Source organism: Mobula birostris, chromosome 3, assembly GCF_030028105.1.
Source record: "Mobula birostris isolate sMobBir1 chromosome 3, sMobBir1.hap1, whole genome shotgun sequence".
Classification (NCBI taxonomy): Eukaryota; Metazoa; Chordata; class Chondrichthyes; order Myliobatiformes; family Myliobatidae; genus Mobula; species Mobula birostris.
This window is the reverse complement of record NC_092372.1, coordinates 2,378,451-2,398,854: the sequence shown is the minus strand read 5'-3', so window position 1 is coordinate 2,398,854 and position 20,404 is coordinate 2,378,451. Positions and strand designations below refer to the sequence as shown.

The 20,404-nt window shown below is 41.5% G+C and overlaps 1 protein-coding gene across 3 annotated transcripts in view; it reads left to right on the top strand.

Moving 5' to 3' along the window:
* The window catches only part of srp72 (signal recognition particle 72), a 134,462-nt gene that overhangs the window by 67,402 nt on the left and 46,656 nt on the right, over positions 1-20,404 (top strand). For all 3 annotated transcript variants that reach the window (XR_011885306.1, XM_072252140.1, XM_072252142.1), the window contains exon 11: positions 7,563-7,635. Coding sequence is in view for 2 of the 3 variants with exons in the window: in XM_072252140.1 (XP_072108241.1) it covers positions 7,563-7,635 (73 nt within the window). In the remaining variant the exon portion in view is untranslated. The remainder of the gene's footprint in view (positions 1-7,562; positions 7,636-20,404) is intronic.

The window sequence follows — 20,404 nt, the reverse complement described above, 5'->3', positions numbered from 1 at the left end:
TCTGCAAGCTTTGAAAACCTTCCTCACTGTCCACTACACCTCCAGTTTTTGTATCATCAGCAAATTTGCTGATCCAAGTTACCACATTATCATCCAGATCATTGATATAGATGACAAATAACAATGGACCCAGCACTGATCCCTGTGGCACACCACTGGTCACAGGCCTCCACTCTGAGAAGCAATTCTCTACTACCACTCTTTGGCTTCTTCCATTGAGCCAATGTCTAATCCAATTTACCACTTCTCCATGTATACCTAGCGACTGAATTTCCTAATTAGCCTCCCATGCAGGACCTTGTCAAAGGCCTTACTGAAGTCCATGTAGACAATATCTACTGCCTTCCCTTCATCCACTTTCCTGGTAACCTCCTCGAAAAACTCCAACAGATTGGTCAAACATGACCTACCATGCACAAAGCCATGTTGACTGTCCCTAATAAGTCCCTGTCTCGTAGATTCTGTCTCTTAGTACTCCCTCCAATAACTTACCCACTACCGACATCAAACTTACCGGCCTATAATTTCCCGGATTACTTTTCAATCCTTTTTTAAACAACGGAACAACATGAGCCACTCTCTAATCCTCCGGCACCTCACCTGTAGACAGCGACATTTTAAATATTTCTGCCAGGGCCCCTGCAATTTCAACACTAGTCTCCTTCAAGGTCTGAGAGAGCACCCTGTCAGGTCCCGGGGAATTATCCACTTTAATTTTCCTCAAGACAGCAAGGACCTCCTCCTTTTCGATCTGTACAGTTTCCATGATCTCACTACTTGTTTCCCTTAATTCCATAGACTTCATGCCAGTTTCCTTAGTAAATACAGACGCAAAAAACCCATTTAAGATCTCCCCCACTTCTTTTGGTTCCGCACATAGCCGACCACTCTGATCTTCAAGAGGACCAATTTTATCCCTTACAATCCTTTTGATCTTAATATGCCTGTAAAAGCTCATGTCTTCTTTTAGCCCTCCTGATTTCCTTCTCAAGTATTTTCTTGCACTTTTTATACTCCTCAAGCACCTTATTTACTCCCTGTTTCCTATACATGTCATACAACGCTCTCTTCTGCTTTATCAGAGTTGCAATATCCCTTGAGAACCAAGGTTCCTTATTCCTATTCACTTTGCCTTTAATCCTGACAGGAACATACAAACGCAAACACGAGGAATTCTGCAGATGCTGGAAATTCAAGCAACACACATCAAAGTCGCTGGTGAACGCAGCAGGCCAGGCAGCATCACTAGGCCCGAAACGTCGACTGTACCTCTTCCTAGAGATGCTGCCTGGCCTGCTGCGTTCACGAGGAACATACAAGCTCTACACTCTCAAAATTTCTCCTTTGAAGGCTTCCCACTTACCAATCAGACCCTTGCCAGAGAACATCCTTACTCGCTACTTCAAAACAAACTCACTCCCAACGAATTTGCAGGCTTCAAATGGCTCCTACTCTGCAAGATGTTTCTCTTGTCACTCGCTACTTCATAACAGTGGCTCACTCCTGATGAGACTTGAATTTTTCAAATGGCTGCTGCTCTGCAAGATGTTGCTCTCATTCACTGCTTCAAAACACTTTCAAGACAATTACCATTGCACATATCCCATCCTTGTAAACTTTGAATGTGACTTCATTCTATGAAACCTAGCATGCTTTTCAGGAGATAATCACCCTGAGCAATTTAAGAGCCTATACCTATGGAAGGTCTCTTGCGAGAAATGGAGAAAAGAAAAGTAACAACAGCAATCGATACATTACCATATGGAAATCAATGACCCCCCCAATTAACCGCAATAAAAAAACATTATGTAGATTGGGACTGTACTCTCCAGAACTCAGAAAAATGAAAAGAGATCTGATAGAAACATAACTGGTTGAGCCTTGGATTCATACTTTCAGATTAAGGAGTAACACATGTGGGACTGGGATGAGAAATTTCTTCTCAGTGGCTGATAAAACTTTGGAATTCTTTACCTCAGAGGTTTGCTGTGGTCATTCAACATTGGCATGGCAAAGATTTTCCGTCAACCTGCTGACACTATGGTCATGAAGTCCTCTGAGAGACTAGTGCTGGCTCACCTGAAGGACATCACAGGCCCCCTGCAGGACCCCTGCAGTTTGCTTATCAGGCAAATAGGTCAGTGGATGATGCAGTCAACATGGGACTGCATTACATACTACAACACCTCGACAACCCAGGAACTTCTGTGAGGGTCCTGTTTGTTGACTTCAGCTCGGTGTTCAACACCATCATCCCAGAAATCCTCCACTCCAAACTCACCCAGCTCACTGTCTCCCCCGCCATCTGTCAGAGGATCACAAGCTTCCTGACTGACAGGGTGCAGCAAGTGAGGCTGGGGAGCATAATTTCTAACACCCGGGCAATCAGTACCGGTGCCCCCCAGGGATGTGTGCTCTCCCCACTGCTCTTCTCCCTTTACACTAATGACTGCACCTCACAGGATCCATCTGTTAACCTCCTGAAGTTTGCAGACGACACAACTGTCATTGGCCTTATCCGAGACGGTGATGAGTCTGCATGCAGACGGGTGGTGGAACGGCTGGCCCTCTGGTGTGGTCAGAATAATCTGGAGCTAAATACGCTCAAGACTGTGGAGATGACAGTGGACTTCAGGAGCAGCCCCCCGCCCCAATACTCCCCCCACTCACTACACTCAACAGTATTGTGTCTGCTGTGGAGACCTTCAGGTTTCTGGCTGTCACAATCTCCCAGGACCTGAAGTGGACACCCAACGCGGACACTCTTATCAAAAAGGCTCAGCAGAGGTTGTATTTCCTACGTCAACTCAGGAAGTACAACCTGCCTCAGGAGCTGCTGATTCAATTCTATTCAGGAATAATCCAGTCTGTTCTCTGTTCGTCCATCAAAGTCTGGTTTGGATCAGCTACCAAACAAGACAAGAATAGACTCCAAAGAACCGTCAGGGCTGCGGAAAGGATTATTGGTGTGAAGCTGCCCTCGATCCAGGACTTATATACATCTAGAGTCAGGAAGCGAGCAAGCAGCATCATTGTAGACCCATCACACCCTGGACATCACCTGTTCCAACTCCTTCCTTCTGGTAGGCGCTTTAGATCACTGTATGCCAGGACAAATAGGCACAAGAACAGTTTCTTTCCGTATGCCATCAGTCTTATGAACACTTGAATTTTAGTCTATTATAAACCAAGTCCACCTGTACATACACAGGTATACCTCATTGTATATAGTTCACGATTATTTGCACTATTGTTTGCTTTTTGATTCCGTACAGCGAGAGCTCGGAAACCGGCAGCAAATTCCCTGTATATGTCCACATACTTGGCAATAATAAAGGATTCCGATTCTGATTCTGATTCTATTGAACACGACTTTCTAACAATAAAAATCCATGACAGGACTGTGGAAAACATTATCCACCTTTCAGCAAAGGCAGTTTGTCAGTAATGAAATTCACCACTGTAGTTACAGCCTGAGGATGATTGAGGACAAATGAAAAATCCAGCCAAGCTCAAAGCTGATGGCCCAGCACTGAATTCATAGGCATATCAAATTTTTGATATGAGAAAAGAGACCCACTTGGTTTGTTCTCTGATATGTGAGGGACCGAGTTAGGGAACTGGAGATGCAGCTTGATGACAGTCGCCTGGTCAGGGAGAGCGAAGAGGTGACAGAGAGGAGCTATAGGCAGGTGGTCACACCAGGGCCATGGGAGACAGACAAGTGGGTCACAGTCAGGAGGGGGAATGGGAAGAGTCAGGTACCAGAGAGCACTCCTGTGGCTGTACCCCTTGACAATAAGTACTACTGTTTGAGTACCGTTGGTGGGGGGGGGGGGGGACAGTCTACCTGTGGGAAGCAACAGTGGCCGTGCCTCTGGCACAGAGTCTGGCCCTGTTGCTCAGAAGGGTAGGAAACGGAAGAGAAAGGCAGTAGTGATAGGGGACTCTATAGTTAGGGGGTCAGACAGCCGATTCTGTGGACGCAGAAAAGAAACTTGGATGGTAGTTTGCCTCCCAGGGGCCAGGGTCTGGGATGTTTCAGATTGCGTTCAAGATATCCTGCAGCGGGAGGGAGAACAGCCAGAGGTCGTGGTACATATTGTTACCAATGACATAGGTAGGAAAACAGAAGAAGTCCTGAAAACAGACTACAGCGAGTTAGGAAGGAAATTGAGAGGCAGGACTGCAAAGGTAGTAACCTCGGGATTACTGCCTGTACAGGAATAGAATGAGGTGGAAGATAAATGCGTGGCTGAGGGATTGGAGCAGGGGGCAGGGATTCAGATTTCTGGATCATTGGGATCTCTTTTGGGGCAGGTGTGACCTGTACAAAAAGGACGGGTTGCACTTGAATCCGAGGGGGACCATCCTGGGGGGGAGGTGTGCTCAGGCGACTGGGGAGAGTTTAAACTAGAATTGTTGGGGGGTGGGAACCAAACTGAAGAGACTGGGGAAGAGGAGGTTGGCTCACAAATAGAGAAAGCTTGGAGGCAGTGCGAGAGGGAGGACAGGTAGGTGATAGAGAAGGGTTGCGCTCAGACCAAAGGTTTGAGATGCATCTATTTTAATGCAAGGAGTGTTGTGAACAAAGCGGATGAGCTTAGAGCGTGGATCAGTAGTTGGAGATACGATGTGGTGGCCATTACAGAGACTTGGATGGCTCAGGGACAAGAATGGTTACTTCAAGTGCTGGGTTTTAGATGTTTCAGAAAGGACAGGGAGGGAGGCAAAAGAGGTGGGGGCGTGGCACTGTTAATCAGAGATAGTGTCACGGCCGCAGAAAAGGTGGACGTCATGGGGGGATTGTCTACAGAGTCTCTGTGGGTGGAGGTTGGGAGCAGGAAGGGGTCAATAACTTTACTGGGTGTTTTTTATAGGCTGCCCAATAGTAACAGGGATATCGAGGAGCAGATAGGGAAACAGATCCTGGAAAGGTGTAATAATAACAGAGTTGTCGTGATGGGAGATTTTAATTTCCCAAATATTGACTGGCATCTCCCTAGAGCAAGGGGTCTAGATGGGGTGGAGTTTGTTAGGTGTGTTCAGGAAGGTTTCTTGACACAATATGTAGATAAGCCTACAAGAGGAGAGGCTGTACCTGATTTGGTATTGGGAAATGAACCTGGTCAGATGTCAGATCTCCCAGTGGGAGAGCATTTTGGAGATAGTGATCATAATTCTATCTCCTTTACAATATCATTGGAGAGAGATAGGAACAGACAAGTTAGAGAAGCGTTTAATTGGAGTAAGGGGAATTATGAGGCTATCAGGCAGGAAATTGGAAGCTTAAATTGGAAACAGATATTCTCAGGGAAAAGTGTGGAAGAAATGTGGCAAATGTTCAGGGGATATTTGTGTGAAGTTCTGCACAGGTATGTTCCAATGAGACAGGGAAGTTATGGTAGGGTACAGGAACCGTGGTGTATAAAGGCTTTAATAAATCTAGTCAAGAAAAAAAGAAAAGATTACAAAAGGTTCAGAGAGCTAGGTAATGTTAGAGATCTGGAAGATTATAAGGCTAACAGGAAGGAGCTTAAGAAGGAAATGAGGAGAGCCAGAAGGGGCCATGAGAAGGCCTTGGCGGGCAGGATGAAGGAAAACCCCAAGGCATTCTACAAGTATGTGAAGAGCAAGAGGTTAAGACGTGAAAGAATAGGACCTATCAAGTGTGACAGTGGAAAAGTGTGTATGGAACCAGAGGTACCTAATGAATACTTCAGTATTCACTATGGAAAAGGATCTTGGTGATTGTAGTGCTGACTTGCAGCAGACTGTTAAGCTTGAGCATGTAGATATTAAGAAAGAGGATGTGCTGGAGCTTTTGGAAAGCATCAAGTTGGATAAGTCGCCAGGACTGGATGAGATGTACCCCAGGCTACTGTGGGAGGCGAGGGAGAAGATTGCTGAGCCTCTGGCAATGATCTTTGCATCATCAATGGGGATGGGGGAGGTTCTGGAGGATTGGAGGGTTGCGGATGTCGTTCCCTTATTCAAGAAAGGGAGTAGAGCTAGCCCAGGAAATTATAGACCAGTGAGTCTTACTTCAGTGGTTGGTGAGTTGATGGAGAAGATCCTGAGAGGCAGGATTTATGAACATTTGGAGAGGTATAATATGATTAGGAATAGTCAGCATGGCTTTGTCAAAGTCAGGTCATGCCTTACGAGCCTGATTGAATATTTTTAGGATGTGACTAAACACATTGATGAAGGAAGAGCAGTAGATGTAGTGTATATGGATTTCAGCAAGGCATTTGATAAGGTACCCCATGCGAGACTTATTGAGAAAGTAAGGAGGCATGGGATCCAAGGGGACATTGCTTTGTGGATCCAGAACTGGCTTACCCACAGAAGGCAAAGAGTGGTTGTAGACGTGTCATATTCTGCATGGAGGTCAGTGACCAGTGGAGTGCCTCAGGGATCTGTTCTGGGATCCTTACTCTTCGAGATTTTTATAAATGACCTGGATGAGGAAGTGGAGGGATGGGTTAGTAAGTTTGCTGATGACACAAAGGTTGGGGGTGTTGTGGATAGTGTGGACGGCTGTCAGAGGTTACAGCGGGACATTGATAGGATGCAAAACTGGGCTGAGAAGTGGCAGATGGAGTTCAACCCAGATAAGTGTGAAGTGGTTCATTTTGGTAGGTGAAATATGATGGCAGAACATAGTATTAATGGTAAGACTCTTGGCAGTGTGGAGGATCAGAGGGATCTTGAGGTCCGAGTCCATAGGACGCTCAAAGCAGCTGCGCAGGTTGACTCTGTGGTTAAGAAGGCGTACGGTGCATTGGCCTTCATCAATCGTGAGATTGAGTTTAGGAGCCAAGAGGTAATGTTGCAGCTATATAGGACCCTGGTCAGACCCCACTTGGAGTACTGTGCTCAGTTCTGGTCGCCTCACTACAGGAAGAATGTGGAAGCCATAGAAAGGGTGCGGAGGAGATTTACAAGGATGTTGCCTGTATCGGGGAGCATACCTTATGAGAATGGGTTGAGGGAACCCAGCTTTTTCTCCTTGGAGCGATGGAGAATGAGAGGTGACCTGATAGAGGTGTATAAGATGATGAGAGGCATTGATCATGTGGATAGTCAGAGGCTTTTTCCCAGGGCTGAAATGGTTGCCACAAGAGGACACAGGTTTAAGGTGCTGGGGAGTAGGTACAGAGAAGATGTCAGGGGTAAGTTTTTTACTCAGAAAGTGGTGAGTGCGTGGAATGGGCTGCTGGCAACAGTGGTGGAGGTGGGTCTTTTAAGAGACTTTTGGACAGGTACATGGAGCTTAGAAAAATAGAGGGCTATGGGTAAGCCTAGTAATTTCTAAGGTAGGGACATGTCTGGCACAACTTTGTGGGCTGGAGGGCCTGTATTGTGCTGTAGGTTTTCTATGGTTATATACATCTTTGCATTTCTAATATCATCCTTGTATATTTTTTCTGCAACCTCTCCAGTGCCTCTGTATCTGTTTTTTAAAATATTGAACTTTACTGTGTTCAATATTTTGAACATTGCTGTGTGAGAACCATGAGTTAATATCGGTATTTCTGATGTATTTTGATTTGAAGGATTTCTTGGAACAACACCCAGAAAATGCATTTGAACTGAAGATGACAATCGCACAGTTATACCTTGTTCAAGGTGGGTATCCCTCTCTGAATTCTGACATTCTAGCATGTTAGTTTCTCAATCACTTTGTTTAAAATTGCTGCTCAATGCTTGGTTATAAATGGCCCTTTCTGTGGGTGGAGAGTGGAAGAATCAACAAAGCAATCTGCTGGAAGAACTCAGTGGGTCGAGCAGCCTCTGTGGGAGAAGAAGAATTTCCCACATTTTTGGTCAAAACGCTGCATTGGGGCTAAGAGGGAAGACAGCCAATAAGGAGAACAGTGAGGCAGGAATCGGAGGTGGACTAATGGGAAGGGGTATAAAGGTGGAGGGGGGTGGTGGGAGTGTGGAGTTAGGGATTGGTGGCAAGTGAGTGACTGATGATGGCAAGTAGAGAAGTGAGGCATATGAGATGAGGTGTGAAGATTGGAGGAAGATGAACAGGAACAGAAATGTTCCTGCTTGATATGTAGAGGAGGTGTAATAGGAATAGGAGTTGTCTGTCGAGCCTGCTCTGCTATTCAATAAGATGATGGCTGATCTGGCCATGGACTCAGCTCCATCTACCTGCTTTTTCTCCATGACCCAGAATTCCCTTGGGTTGCAAAAAAAAAAACACTACTTGTGTCTTAAGTATATTTACTGAGACTCTACTACCTCCTTGAGCAGAGAATTTCACAGATTCACTATTCTCTGGGAAAAGCAGTCTCATCATTTCCATCCTAAATCTATTCCGCTGAATCTTGAAGCTTTGTCCCCTAGTTTCTATAAGATTCCCTCTCATTCCTTGAATTTGAGCAATATAATTCCGGACAAGTCAATCTCTCCTCATGGACTGACTCATTTCAGGATTCAGTTTGGTGAACTTCCTCTGCACCCCTTCCAAAGTTGGTATATCTTTTCTCAAGTAAGGAGACCAGAACTGCACATAGTACTCCAGGTGTGGCCTCATCAGTATGCTGTATAGTTGCAATAGAATCTCCCTGCTCTTAACTTCAATCCCTTTAGCAATGAAGGCCAACATTCCATTTGCCTAGTTAATACACTGTTGCATCTGGAATCATCTGTGATTCACACCCAAACACTCCCAAGTTCTTTTGCACCATACACAATATGATTGAGTTCAACTTGAAATTTGATTGGGAGAAAGTAAAGTCTGACGTAGCAGTATTTCAGTGGAGTAAGGGAAATTACAGTGGTATAAGAGAGGAGTTGGCTGAAGTAAATTGGAAGGAGATGCTGGCAGGGATGACAGTAGAACAGCAATGGCATGAATTTCTAGGAAAAATGAGGCAGGTGCATGATTGATATATTCCAAAATCAAAGAAATACTCAGATGGCACAATAGTACAACAAGGGATGTCAAAGCTAATGTAAAAACAAAACAGAGTGAGGATTTGGGCTTTCAGAAGGCCTTGGGCACAGTGCCACACATGAGGCTGCTTACCAAGTTATGAGCACATGGTATTTCAGTTATTGGTCTAGTTATATCATTGACTTATTGGTAGACGGCATTGAGTGGGAATAAAAGGATCCTTTTCTGATTGGCTGCCATTGACTAGTGGTGTTCCGCAGGGGTTGGTGTTGGGACCACTTCTTTTTATGCTGTATACGGATTAATTAGATGATAGAATAGATGGCTTTGTTGTGAAGTTTGCAGATGATACGAAGATTGGTGGAGGGGCAGGAAGTGTTGAGGAAACAGGTAGGGTGCAGAAAGACAGAAAAATTTGGAGAACGGGCAAGAAAATGGTACATGAAATACAATGTTGGAAAATACATGGTTATGCACTTTGGTAGTGGAAATAAATGTGCAGACTATTTTGTAAATGGGGAGAAAATCCAAAAAATTGAGATACAGAGAGATATGGAGTCCTTGTGTAGAACAGCCTGAAGGTTAACTGGCAGGTTGCGTGACTCTGAGCCTGTACGCATTCCAATTTAGAAGGATGCGGGTGGGTGGGTGAATTTCATTGAAACCTTTTGAATGTAGTCAGAGTGGATGTGGAAAGGATGTTTCCTGTGGTGGGGTAGTCTGGAAGAAGAGGGCGCAGTCTCAAAATAGTCTCAAAATTTAATACAGTGATGCAGAGAAATTTCTTTAGGTGGTGAATTTATGGAATTTATTACCACAGGCAGGTGTGGAGGCCAGGACGTTGGATGTATTTCAGGCAAATCTTGATAGGTTCTTGATTGGACACAACTTCAAAGGTTGTGGGGAGAAGAACAGGGAGTGGGGCTGAGGAGAGGAAAAAAGGATCAGCCATGATTGAATGGTGGAGCAGTCTCAATAGGCCAGATGGCCTAATTCTGCTCCTATGTCTTATGGTCTTATGGCATACTACATTCTTTCACCATTTAAATAATAATTTGATCTTCTACTTTTATTCCCAATGTGGATGACCTTGCATTTGCCAATATGGTACTCCATCTGCAAGATCCTTGCCCACTCATGTAGCCTATCATTAGCTCTCTGCAGACTCTGTGTATTCTCGACACAATCTGTTTTCCACTCAATTCAGAGTCATCAGCAAATGTAGGTGTGCTGCACTCTGACCCCTCTTTGAAATCGTTACCGTATATTGTGAACAGTTGCATCACTCCACTCACCACAGCCTGCAAACAGAGAACCACCCATTTATCCCAACTGTGCATTGTATTTGTCTTACCCATCCTCTATCCATGCTAATGCATTACCTCCACTTTATGTACCTTCATCTTTTATACGACAGCTTATTGACGCCTCTGGAAGTCCAACTGTACAACATTCACCCGTTTCCCCTCATCCGCTGAATTCATTATATCCTCAATGAACTGCAGCAAATTTGTCAAGCAGGACGTGCTCTTCATGAATCCATGCTGTGTCTGCCTAATGGAACCAAATCTATCCAGATCTCCAAACAACACACATCAAAGTGCTGATGAACGCAGCAGGCCAGGCAGCATCTCGAGGAAGATACCTCTGGGAGGGTACCTCTTCCTAGAGATGCTGCCTGGCCTGCTGCGTTCACCAGCAACTTTGATGTGTGTTGCTTGAATTTCCAGCATCTGCAGAATTCCTTGTGTTTGCTATCCAGATCTCCTGCTATTTCTTCCTTAAAGATAGCTTTAAGCATTTTCCCAACCTCGGGTGTTGAGTTAATTGGACTGTACTGTAGTTTCGGCCTTTCACCTGCATCCTTGTTTGAACAGTGATAATGGGAGCCAGTCGGTCAGAGCCTGATCACAGATGGAGCCAGAACCAGATTGGGTTGAATAGGAACCTGTGGGGTAATCTTTTTCTGTAGTAGTTGGATAGAACCAGGGGAACGGGGTGATGGGCTGGTTTGGCAAAGAGACAGAAAATGTGAGGACCAGTGGAAGATCACAAGGAGATTGGGAAGGAGAAGGAATTGACCAGGAGGTAGACTCATTTAAAATTGGAAAACTTAATGTTCATATTGATATTAATCAACTGATACTAATTTTGGGATGCTATAAAGATACATGGAGGGACAGGTAGTGTTGAGAAAGCAGGAAGTCTTCAGAAGGACCTGGACAGATTAGGAGAAAAGGCAAAGAAGTAGCAGATGGAATATAGTCTAGGGAAGTGTGTGGTCATTCACTTTGATAGAAAGAATAAAGACTTAGACTATTTTGTAAATGGGGAGTAAATTCAGAAATCAGAGGTGCTGCAAAGGAACTCAGGAGTCCTTGTGCAGAATTCCTTAAAGGTTAATTTGCAGGTTGAGTTGGTGGTAAGGAAGGCAAATGCAGTGTTAGTATTAATTTCAAAAGGGGGACTTCCGGTAGAGCTCATGGAGTGAAGTCGTGTTCTTGACTCGCTCCATTACCTCTGAGTTTTTCTTCTTATGATCAGCTATATTTTAACTAACCATCAAGGCATCGACTTTTACAATACATTGAAACAAATTGGGCTCTTTGATAATCGGATGCTTTTAAGGTCTGCTATGTCTAAGAATGGAAAAAATGGGAAAGACGGCAAACCTCCGGTTAGACCGAAAGGTACCAATTTTCCTCCGACTGAACCACCGGTGACTTTGAAAGCTATATCGGCTCTAATTCATAGGGAAATTTCAACCTCTATTACGGAGCTGATTCGTGCAGAAATTTCAATTAATTTCCAGAAAATTGCCGATTCAATCGATAAAATACAAACATCTATCACGGAACATCAGTCGGCTATCTCTAATCTTCAAAAATCCACGCAACAAAATGAACTCAAGATGGGGAAAATTGAAGAAACAATTACTATAATGAAGAAAAAACTTGACTTTCTGACCTTTAAAAACTCTGACTTAGAATCCAGAATGCGACGGCAGAATCTTCGAAAGATTGGTGTGTGTGAAGCTGTTGAATCTGACAACCCTATGAAGTATTTTTCTCAACTTTTAAAACATGCATTTCCTACTATATTTCCTGACCAACCACCATTATTGGATCGTGTTCACAGAGTTCCATCATACTCGTCTAAGTCAGATAAACCTCGACATGTCATCTTACGTTTTCATTACTTTCAAGACAAGGAGAAACTGTTTCGATTCGTTCGATCTAAAGGTTACGTTGATTTTTTGGATCTTCATTTCCGGTTCGTGGAGGATTTCAGCAAACCAATTTGGGATCAGCTGGTTCGTTACAGATGTCGGAACTCTACAAGATGGATTTAAAACCAGCGCTGCTTTACCCAGCACGTCTAAGGATTCGTATGTTGGATGGAGCCCTCCGTTTTTTTGAATCTCCATCGGATGCCCAGAGTTATCTGGATCAATTTTCACCTTCAACATCTTAATCGTAATTTTTAACTATCTCCGTTTGATCCGAGGTTGTGAATCTGTCGGCCTTAATTTTTTTTGCCTTATATGGGCAGAAAAGTTTATTTTTGATTAATTAATATGGTTGCTAAACTTTCTTTCTATCTGCGTCATTCCTTTCTTTTTCCCAGGGGATTCTGGGTGGTTATTCCCTCACCGTCATTCTACGTATTTCCTTTGAGGCCTTAAATTTTGTAGTTCTTAAATTTTTTTTTGTAGGTTTTCATAACTAGTTTATGTTAATAATTTCATTTCTTTTTTTTGTTTATTCATAGGGTCTGGGGTTTGTTGCGGTTTTTTTATATTTTCTGGCTTTTTCTCTGTTATATTAAGTGTTTGTTTTAATTGATTTACTTTTTTTATTTTAGTGTTTTATAACTAGCTGATCTTTTTTATATTTACACTTTTTTTTAGTGAGTGTCTATTGGAAGTCGTGGGGGTAGTTTTAGTGCTTGCTTCTTTCCGGCTGGTCTGTTTTAGATTTAGCCTTGGGGTCATGGGGTGGGGGGTGGTGGGAGGGGCTTCACGTTTTAGTTTTTTTCTTCTTGGGCTATTTACACTATTGAAGTATTGGTTGCGTTCTCCTCCCCGGTATCTCTTGTTTGTTCTGTTCCCTTTCCGGGTTCGTGGGTTGAGCCTATTGTCAATCCTCCTTTTTGCGGGTTGACTTTAGGGTTTATGGAGTCTATTATTAATTTTGTCTCCTGGAATACTAATGGTCTTAACCATCCTATTAAAAGGAAAAAAGTTTTTAAAGTGTTCCAGAGGCTTAAAGCACAAATTCTATTTTTACAAGAGACCCATGTGCGGAGGGGGGACAGACTACATTTTTTTAAATTCTGGAAGGAACAACAGTTTCATTCGAACTCTAACGCTAAGATTCGAGGCGTCTCTATTTTTATAGACTCCTCAGTTACTTTTATACAACATGATATTATCTCTGATCCGAATGGTAGATTTCTACTGGTTAGTGGTCTACTATTTAATAAAAAGGTAGTTTTGGTTAATGTTTATGCTCCCAATATGGACTGTCCGGAATTTTATAAATCATTATTCAATCAGTTCCCGAATTTGAATGAGTTTTCATTGATCTGGGGCGGAGATCTTAATACCTGTTTATCTCCAGCTTTGGACCGTTCGGCTCCTCTACGGACCTTACCTAATAAATCTGCAACTTTGATTAATTCATTCCTCTCTGATTCTGGGTCGACGGACATTTGGCGTTTTTTGCATCCTCAGGAAAAAGATTTTTCTTTTTTTTTTCACATGTTCACCATTCCTATTCAAGAATTGATTATTTCTTTATTGACTCTCGTCTTATTTCTTCAGTGATTAAATGTGATTATGACTCTATAACCATTTCAGATCATGCTCCACTTAAGCTTTCTATTAAAATTCAGGCCAATACACGAAATAATAGACAATGGCATTTTAATTCGCTGTTGCTTCAGGACTCGGACTTTGTTAACTTTATGAATGAACAGATTGATCTTTTTTTTTTACAATCAACTATACAGAGGATATTTCTGTGAACATTCTTTGGGATACTTTTAAAGCTTATATTCGTGGTCAGATTATCTCGTATTCTGCTGCTTTGAGGAAGAAGCTGAAGCAGGAGGAGTTGGTAATTGTGGACAAGATTAAGGAAATTGATAAGAAATATGTTACAGCTCCCTCTGAGGAGTTATATAAACAAAGAACTGAACTTCAAATGGAACACAGTTTATTACTTTCGTCCTCGATTGTAAACCAATTAAAGAAAACAAGAAGTGAATTTTATGTACACAGAGACAAAATTGGCAACTGTTGGCTAACCAATTGAAGTCTAATTATGCTAAATCTCAAATTAATCAGATTTATAATCAAAATGATCGACTGATACTTGATCATGCGGGGATTAATCAAACCTTCTTTGATTTTTATTCTTCCTTATATCAATCAGAGTCTTCTCGAGACTCTAAATATATGAATGATTTTTTAGATAACCTAGATTTCCCTGAGATTTCACAGGATATGTCTTCTATGCTAGATACTCCCATTACCACTGATGAGATTAAGAATGTTATTTCCTCTATGAACCTGGGGAAAGCTCCTGGCCCTGATGGGTTTACCGCAGAATTTTATGAATGTTTTGCACCTTCATTAATCCCTTGGTTCTGTAGGGTTTTCGAGGCTTCATTAAAACTTGGTAAACTTCCCGAATCTTTCAATAGAGCGTCAATCTCTCTAATATTAAAGAAGGATAAAGATCCTGCTCAATGTGCATCTTATAGACCAATATCTTTATTAAATGTTGATTCTAAAATTTTTTCTAAATTATTAGCAAACAGATTAGAAAAAGTACTTCCTTTTATTACTTCGGAAGACCAAACAGGTTTTATTAAAGGTCGTTACTCTTTTTATAACATTCGCACACTGTTAAATATTGTTTATACCCCCTCACAAAATGTTCCTGAGTGTGTTATCTCTTTAGATGCTGAGAAAGCTTTTGATAGAGTAGAATGGCCTTACTTATTTAAGGTGCTTGAAATGTTTAATCTTAGCTTGAAATTTATATCCTGGATCAAACTGTTATATCATTCTCCTGTGGCCTCGGTCCGTACTAACTCTCTAAGCTCACCTTTTTTCCCTCTCTTTCGAGGTACTCGACAAGGTTGTCCTCTTAGTCCTTTATTATTTGATATTGCATTAGAACCTCTTGCGATTGCCATTCAAGAATCTCCAAATATTACTGGGATAACTCGGGGCTTAAAATCCCATAAGATATCACTCTATGCTGATGACTTACTTTTATATATTTCTAATCCTCAAAAATTCATCCCTGCTGTTTTAGATTTATTAGCACAATTTAGTCTTTTTTCAGGTTATAAATTAAATCTTAGTAAGAGTGAACTTTTCCGATTAATAAACAACTTCCCTTATATCATAACTTTCTGTTTAAATTGATTAATAATTATTTTTCATATCTTGGGATTAAAATTACTTGTAAACTCAAAGATTTATTTAAGATTAATTTTTTACCCTTAATTGACCATATTATTCAACTTTCATCTAAATGGTTTCCATTATATTTAACTTCGATTGGTCGTATTAATGCAGTTAAGATGTTTTTTCTGCCAAAATTTTTATATATATTTCAGGCATTACCAACTTTTGTTCCAAAATCTTTTTTTGATAAAGTTGACTCAAAAATTTCTTCATTTATTTGGCAAAATAAAAACCCGAGACTGGGTAAAATACATTTTCAGAAAGCTAAGAGAGATGGAGGTTTAGCATTACCTAACTTTAGATTTTATTATTGGGCAATTAATATTCGACATATGAGATTTTGGTTACTTGACCAGGATATACTATCCATTCCTAAATGGGTAGCAATGGAATTACAATCTGTTCAGGGCTATACACTTGGCTCTATTTTAGGTTCCTCTCTTTCTTTTGATTTGAAACGCCTCAAACAGGTCTCTAACCCGATAGTTAAATATACCTTACGTATTTGGTTTCAATTCAGAAAATTTTTGATCTTAACCAATTTGGGCTAGCGATTCCTATTTTAGGTAACATATTTTTTCCTCCCTCTTTCACAGATCGTGCTTTTCAAATTTGGAAGACTAAGGGTATTTCACGGTTCTTGGATTTATTTTTAGATGGTTCCCTTATGTCTTTTGAACAATTATCTAATAAATATAATTTATCAAGAATACATTTTTTTAGATATCTACAAGTTAGAAATTTCCTAAGTACTGTACTTTCTTCCTTTCCAATGCTTCCTCCTACATATATTTTAGATACTATAATTAACCTTAATCCATGTCAGAAAGGTGCATCGGCTATGATTTATAATATTATTATGAAACTTAGGAAAGCTCCATTTGATAAGATTAGGGTAGATTGGGAACAGGAATTGGGGTCTATCATTTCCGTGGATGACTGGGGGCAGATTTTACAATTAGTCAATACTTCCTCTATCTGTGCTAAACATTCCCTAATTCAATTTAAAGTTGTTCATAGAGCACATATGTCCAAAGATAAATTAGCTCATTTTTATTCTCATATTAATCCTTTTTGTGATAGATGTCCGGGGCAGATAGCCTCTTTAACTCATATGTTTTGGTCTTGTCCTACTCTGGAAATTTTTTGGAGAGACATCTTTAATATTATCTCAAAGGTATTGAATATAGATATCTCTCCTCACCCTATTACTGCTATCTTTGGATTACCTAAAATTTCCAGTAATCTTTCTCCTTCAGCCCGCAGAATGATTGCATTTCTTACTTTAATGGCGAAAAGATGTATCTTACAACATTGGAAAGAGCTTAATGCTCCAACTGCCTTTTTTTGGTTTTCTCAGACGATACTATGCTTGAATTTGGAGAAAATTAGAAGCAATCTGTATGATTCCTCACTTAAATTTGAACAGACCTGGAGATCTTTTATTCAATATTTTCATTTAATGTAATTTTTTTTTCTTCTCTTTTTTGCTCCATATTTATATTCCCTTCTTGTTTTTTTTTACTGTTTTTAATGGAGGTCGGGTTTGAGGACGTGATTTTAAGTTCTTTAACTCTACTTGGTTCCAAGTTAGCCCATTGCTTTGCTTTGCTTTTAGTTTAGTTGCACGGTGGGTTTTTTTGGGGTTTTTTTTTCCTTTTCTCTATTGATATATATATAAAAATTAGTATACTATTATGTTACCTTAGTATGTTATGTTTAAATTACATCGTATCATTTTTTTATCTGTATTAATATCTACTGTAATTTTACTATATTCTAACAGTGTATTAGTGCCTATATGGCTTACCTTTTTGTATACTTATTCAATAAAAAGACTTAAAAAGAAAGTATTAATTTCAAAAGGACTCGAATGTAAAAGCAAGGATGTGTTTTATAAGGATAGAGTCCTTGTGAGCAGTTTTGGGCCCATATCTAAGAAAGGATGTACTGGCATTTAAGTGTTAATGTATGAGGAGTGTTTGATAGCTCTGGGCCTGTACTCACTGGAGTTTAGAAGACCGGTGTGGGGTGGGGGATCTCATTGAAATTTAGCAAATATTGAAAGGCTTAGATAGAGTGGATGTGGAAAAGATGTTTCCTGTAGTGGGTGAGTCTAGGACTAGAGAGTAAAATAGAAACATCAAAAACCCGCAGCACAATACAGGCCCTTTGGCCCAGAAAGCTGTGCCAAACATGTCCTTACCTTAGAACTACCTAGGCTTACCCATAGCCCTCTATTTTTCTAAGCTCCACGTAGCCATCCGGGGGTCTCTTAAAAGCCCCTATTGTTTCCCCCTCCACCACTGCCACCGGCAGCCCATTCCACTGGCTCAGAATAGAGGAACATCCATTTAGAGTGGAGATGAGAAATTTCTTTAGAGTGTGGTGATCTGTGGAATTCATTGCCATGGACAGCTGTGGAGGCCAAATCATTGGATATTTAAAGCGGAGGTTGATAGGTTTTTGATTCAGAAGGGTTTGAAACGTTACAGACAGAAGGCAGAAAAATGGGATGGAGAGGGATAATAAATCAGCCATGGTGGAATGGCAGATAATTCTGTTCCTATGTGTTATGGTCTTATCAACTGACTCGGTGGTTGCCATGGTCCATATGGACTGGTCATACCAGGTGGAATGTGAGGTGTTATTCCTCTAGTTTGCATAGAGCTACATCCTATCAATGGAGAAGGCCAAGGTCATTGTGGGAATGGGAAGGGTGAACTAGGAGCTCAGATTAGCTAATATGGACTAAATGTAGGCACTTTACCCCTGTTCTTGTGGCCAGCTGGTGGTGTAGTTGCATCTGCACTGTACTTTGAAGCAAGTGGTCCCGGGTTCAAATGCGGCTGGCTCCTTGTATGGTTTCCATCCGTGCTGGGTTGAGCGTTGAGTCAGAAATTCAGCCTTGTAAAACAGACAAGCGCTAAAGAAACGTCAAGGTTGCTCAATGTGCCAGTGAGGCACGAGAGGGTATATCGTAGAAATAAGTGTGAGGTGTGGCATTTAGGGAAGACAGACTGAGGAGGGACTAGTGGATGCTAGGGTCTTGGGGAATGTTGTAAAACAGAAGGATCTAAGTGGTGTCACAGGTAGACAGTGTGGTGAAGTACACTTTTGGCATGTTGGCCTTCATCAGTCAGGGCACTGACTATAGAAACTGGGATGTTGTGTTGCAATTGTACAAAACATGGGTGAGGCCGCATTATGAATATTATGTACCATTTTGGTCACCCTGCTGTAGGAAAAATGCCCTAAGCTGGAAATGGTGCTGAGGAGATTTATGATGCTGTCTAGTCTCAAGGGACTGAGTTATGGAGAGAGATTGAGGAGATTAGGACTTTATTCATCAGAGCGTAATAGTATGAGGGGTAATCTTATTAATTATTGCACTTGAATCCTAGGGGGAACCAATATCCTGGCAGGGAGATTAGCGGGGGCTACTGAGGTGACTTTAAACTAGAATGGTTGGGGGGTGGGAATCAAATTAAAGAGGCTAGGCGTGAGGAGGTTAGTTCACTACAGGGGGATGGGAACCAGTGCAGAGAGACAGAGGGGTGTAAAGTGAGGGTAGAAGCAAAAAGTACTATGGAGAAAAGTAAAAGTGGCAGGCCGACAAATCCAGGGCAAGCATTAAAAAGGGCCACTTTTCAGCATAATTGTATAAGGGCTAGGAGAGTTGTAAAAGAGCGCTTGAAGGCTTTGTGTGTCAATGCAAGGAGCATTCGTAATAAGGTGGATGAATTGAAAGTGCAGATTGTTATTAATGATTATGATATAGTTGGGATCACAGAGACATGGCTCCAGGGTGACCAGGGATGGGAGCTCAACGTTCAGGGATATTCAATATTCAGGAGGGATAGACATGAAGGAAGGGGAGGTGGGGTGGCGTTGCTGGTTAAAGAAGAGATTAATGCAATAGAAAGGAAGGACATAAGCCGGGAAGATGTGGAATCGATATGGGTAGAGCTGCGTAACACTAAGGGGCAGAAGACGCTGGTGGGAGTTGTGTACAGGCCACCTAACAGTAGTAGTGAGGTCGGAGATGGTATTAAACAGGAAATTAGAAATGTGTGCAATAAAGGAACAGCAGTTATAATGGGTGACTTCAATCTACATGTAGATTGGGTGAACCAAATTGGTAAAGGTGCTGAGGAAGAGGATTTCTTGGAATGTATGCAGAATGGTTTTTTGAACCAACATGTCGAGGAACCAACTAGAGAGCAGGCTATTCTAGACTGGATTTTGAGCAATGAGGAAGGGTTAATTAGCGATCTTGTCGTGAGAGGCCCCTTGGGTAAGAGTGACCATAATATGGTGGAATTCTTCATTAAGATGGAGAGTGACATAGTTAATTCAGAAACAAAGGTTCTGAACTTAAAGAGGGGTAACTTTGAAGGTATGAGACGTGAATTAGCTAAGATAGACTGGCAAATGACACTTAAAGGATTGACGGTGGATATGCAATGGCAAGCATTTAAAGGTTGCATGGATGAACTACAACAATTGTTCATCCCAGTTTGGCAAAAGAATAAATCAAGGAAGGTAGTGCACCCGTGGCTGACAAGAGAAATTAGGGATAGTATCAATTCCAAAGAAGAAACATACAAATTAGCCAGAGAAAGTGGCTCACCTGAGGACTGGGAGAAATTCAGAGTTCAGCAGAGGAGGACAAAGGGCTTAATTAGGAAGGGGAAAAAAGATTATGAGAGAAAACTGGCAGGAAACATAAAAACGGACTGTAAAAGCTTTTATAGATATGTGAAAAGGAAAAGACTGGTAAAGACAAATGTAGGTCCCCTGCAGACAGAAACAGGTGAATTGATTATGGGGAGCAAGGACATGGCAGACCAATTGAATAATTACTTTGGTTCTGTCTTCACTAAGGAGGACATAAATAATCTTTCAGAAATAGTAGGGGACAGAGGGTCCAGTGAGATGGAGGAACTGAGCGAAATACATGTTAGTAGGGAAGTGGTGTTAGGTAAATTGAAGGGATTGAA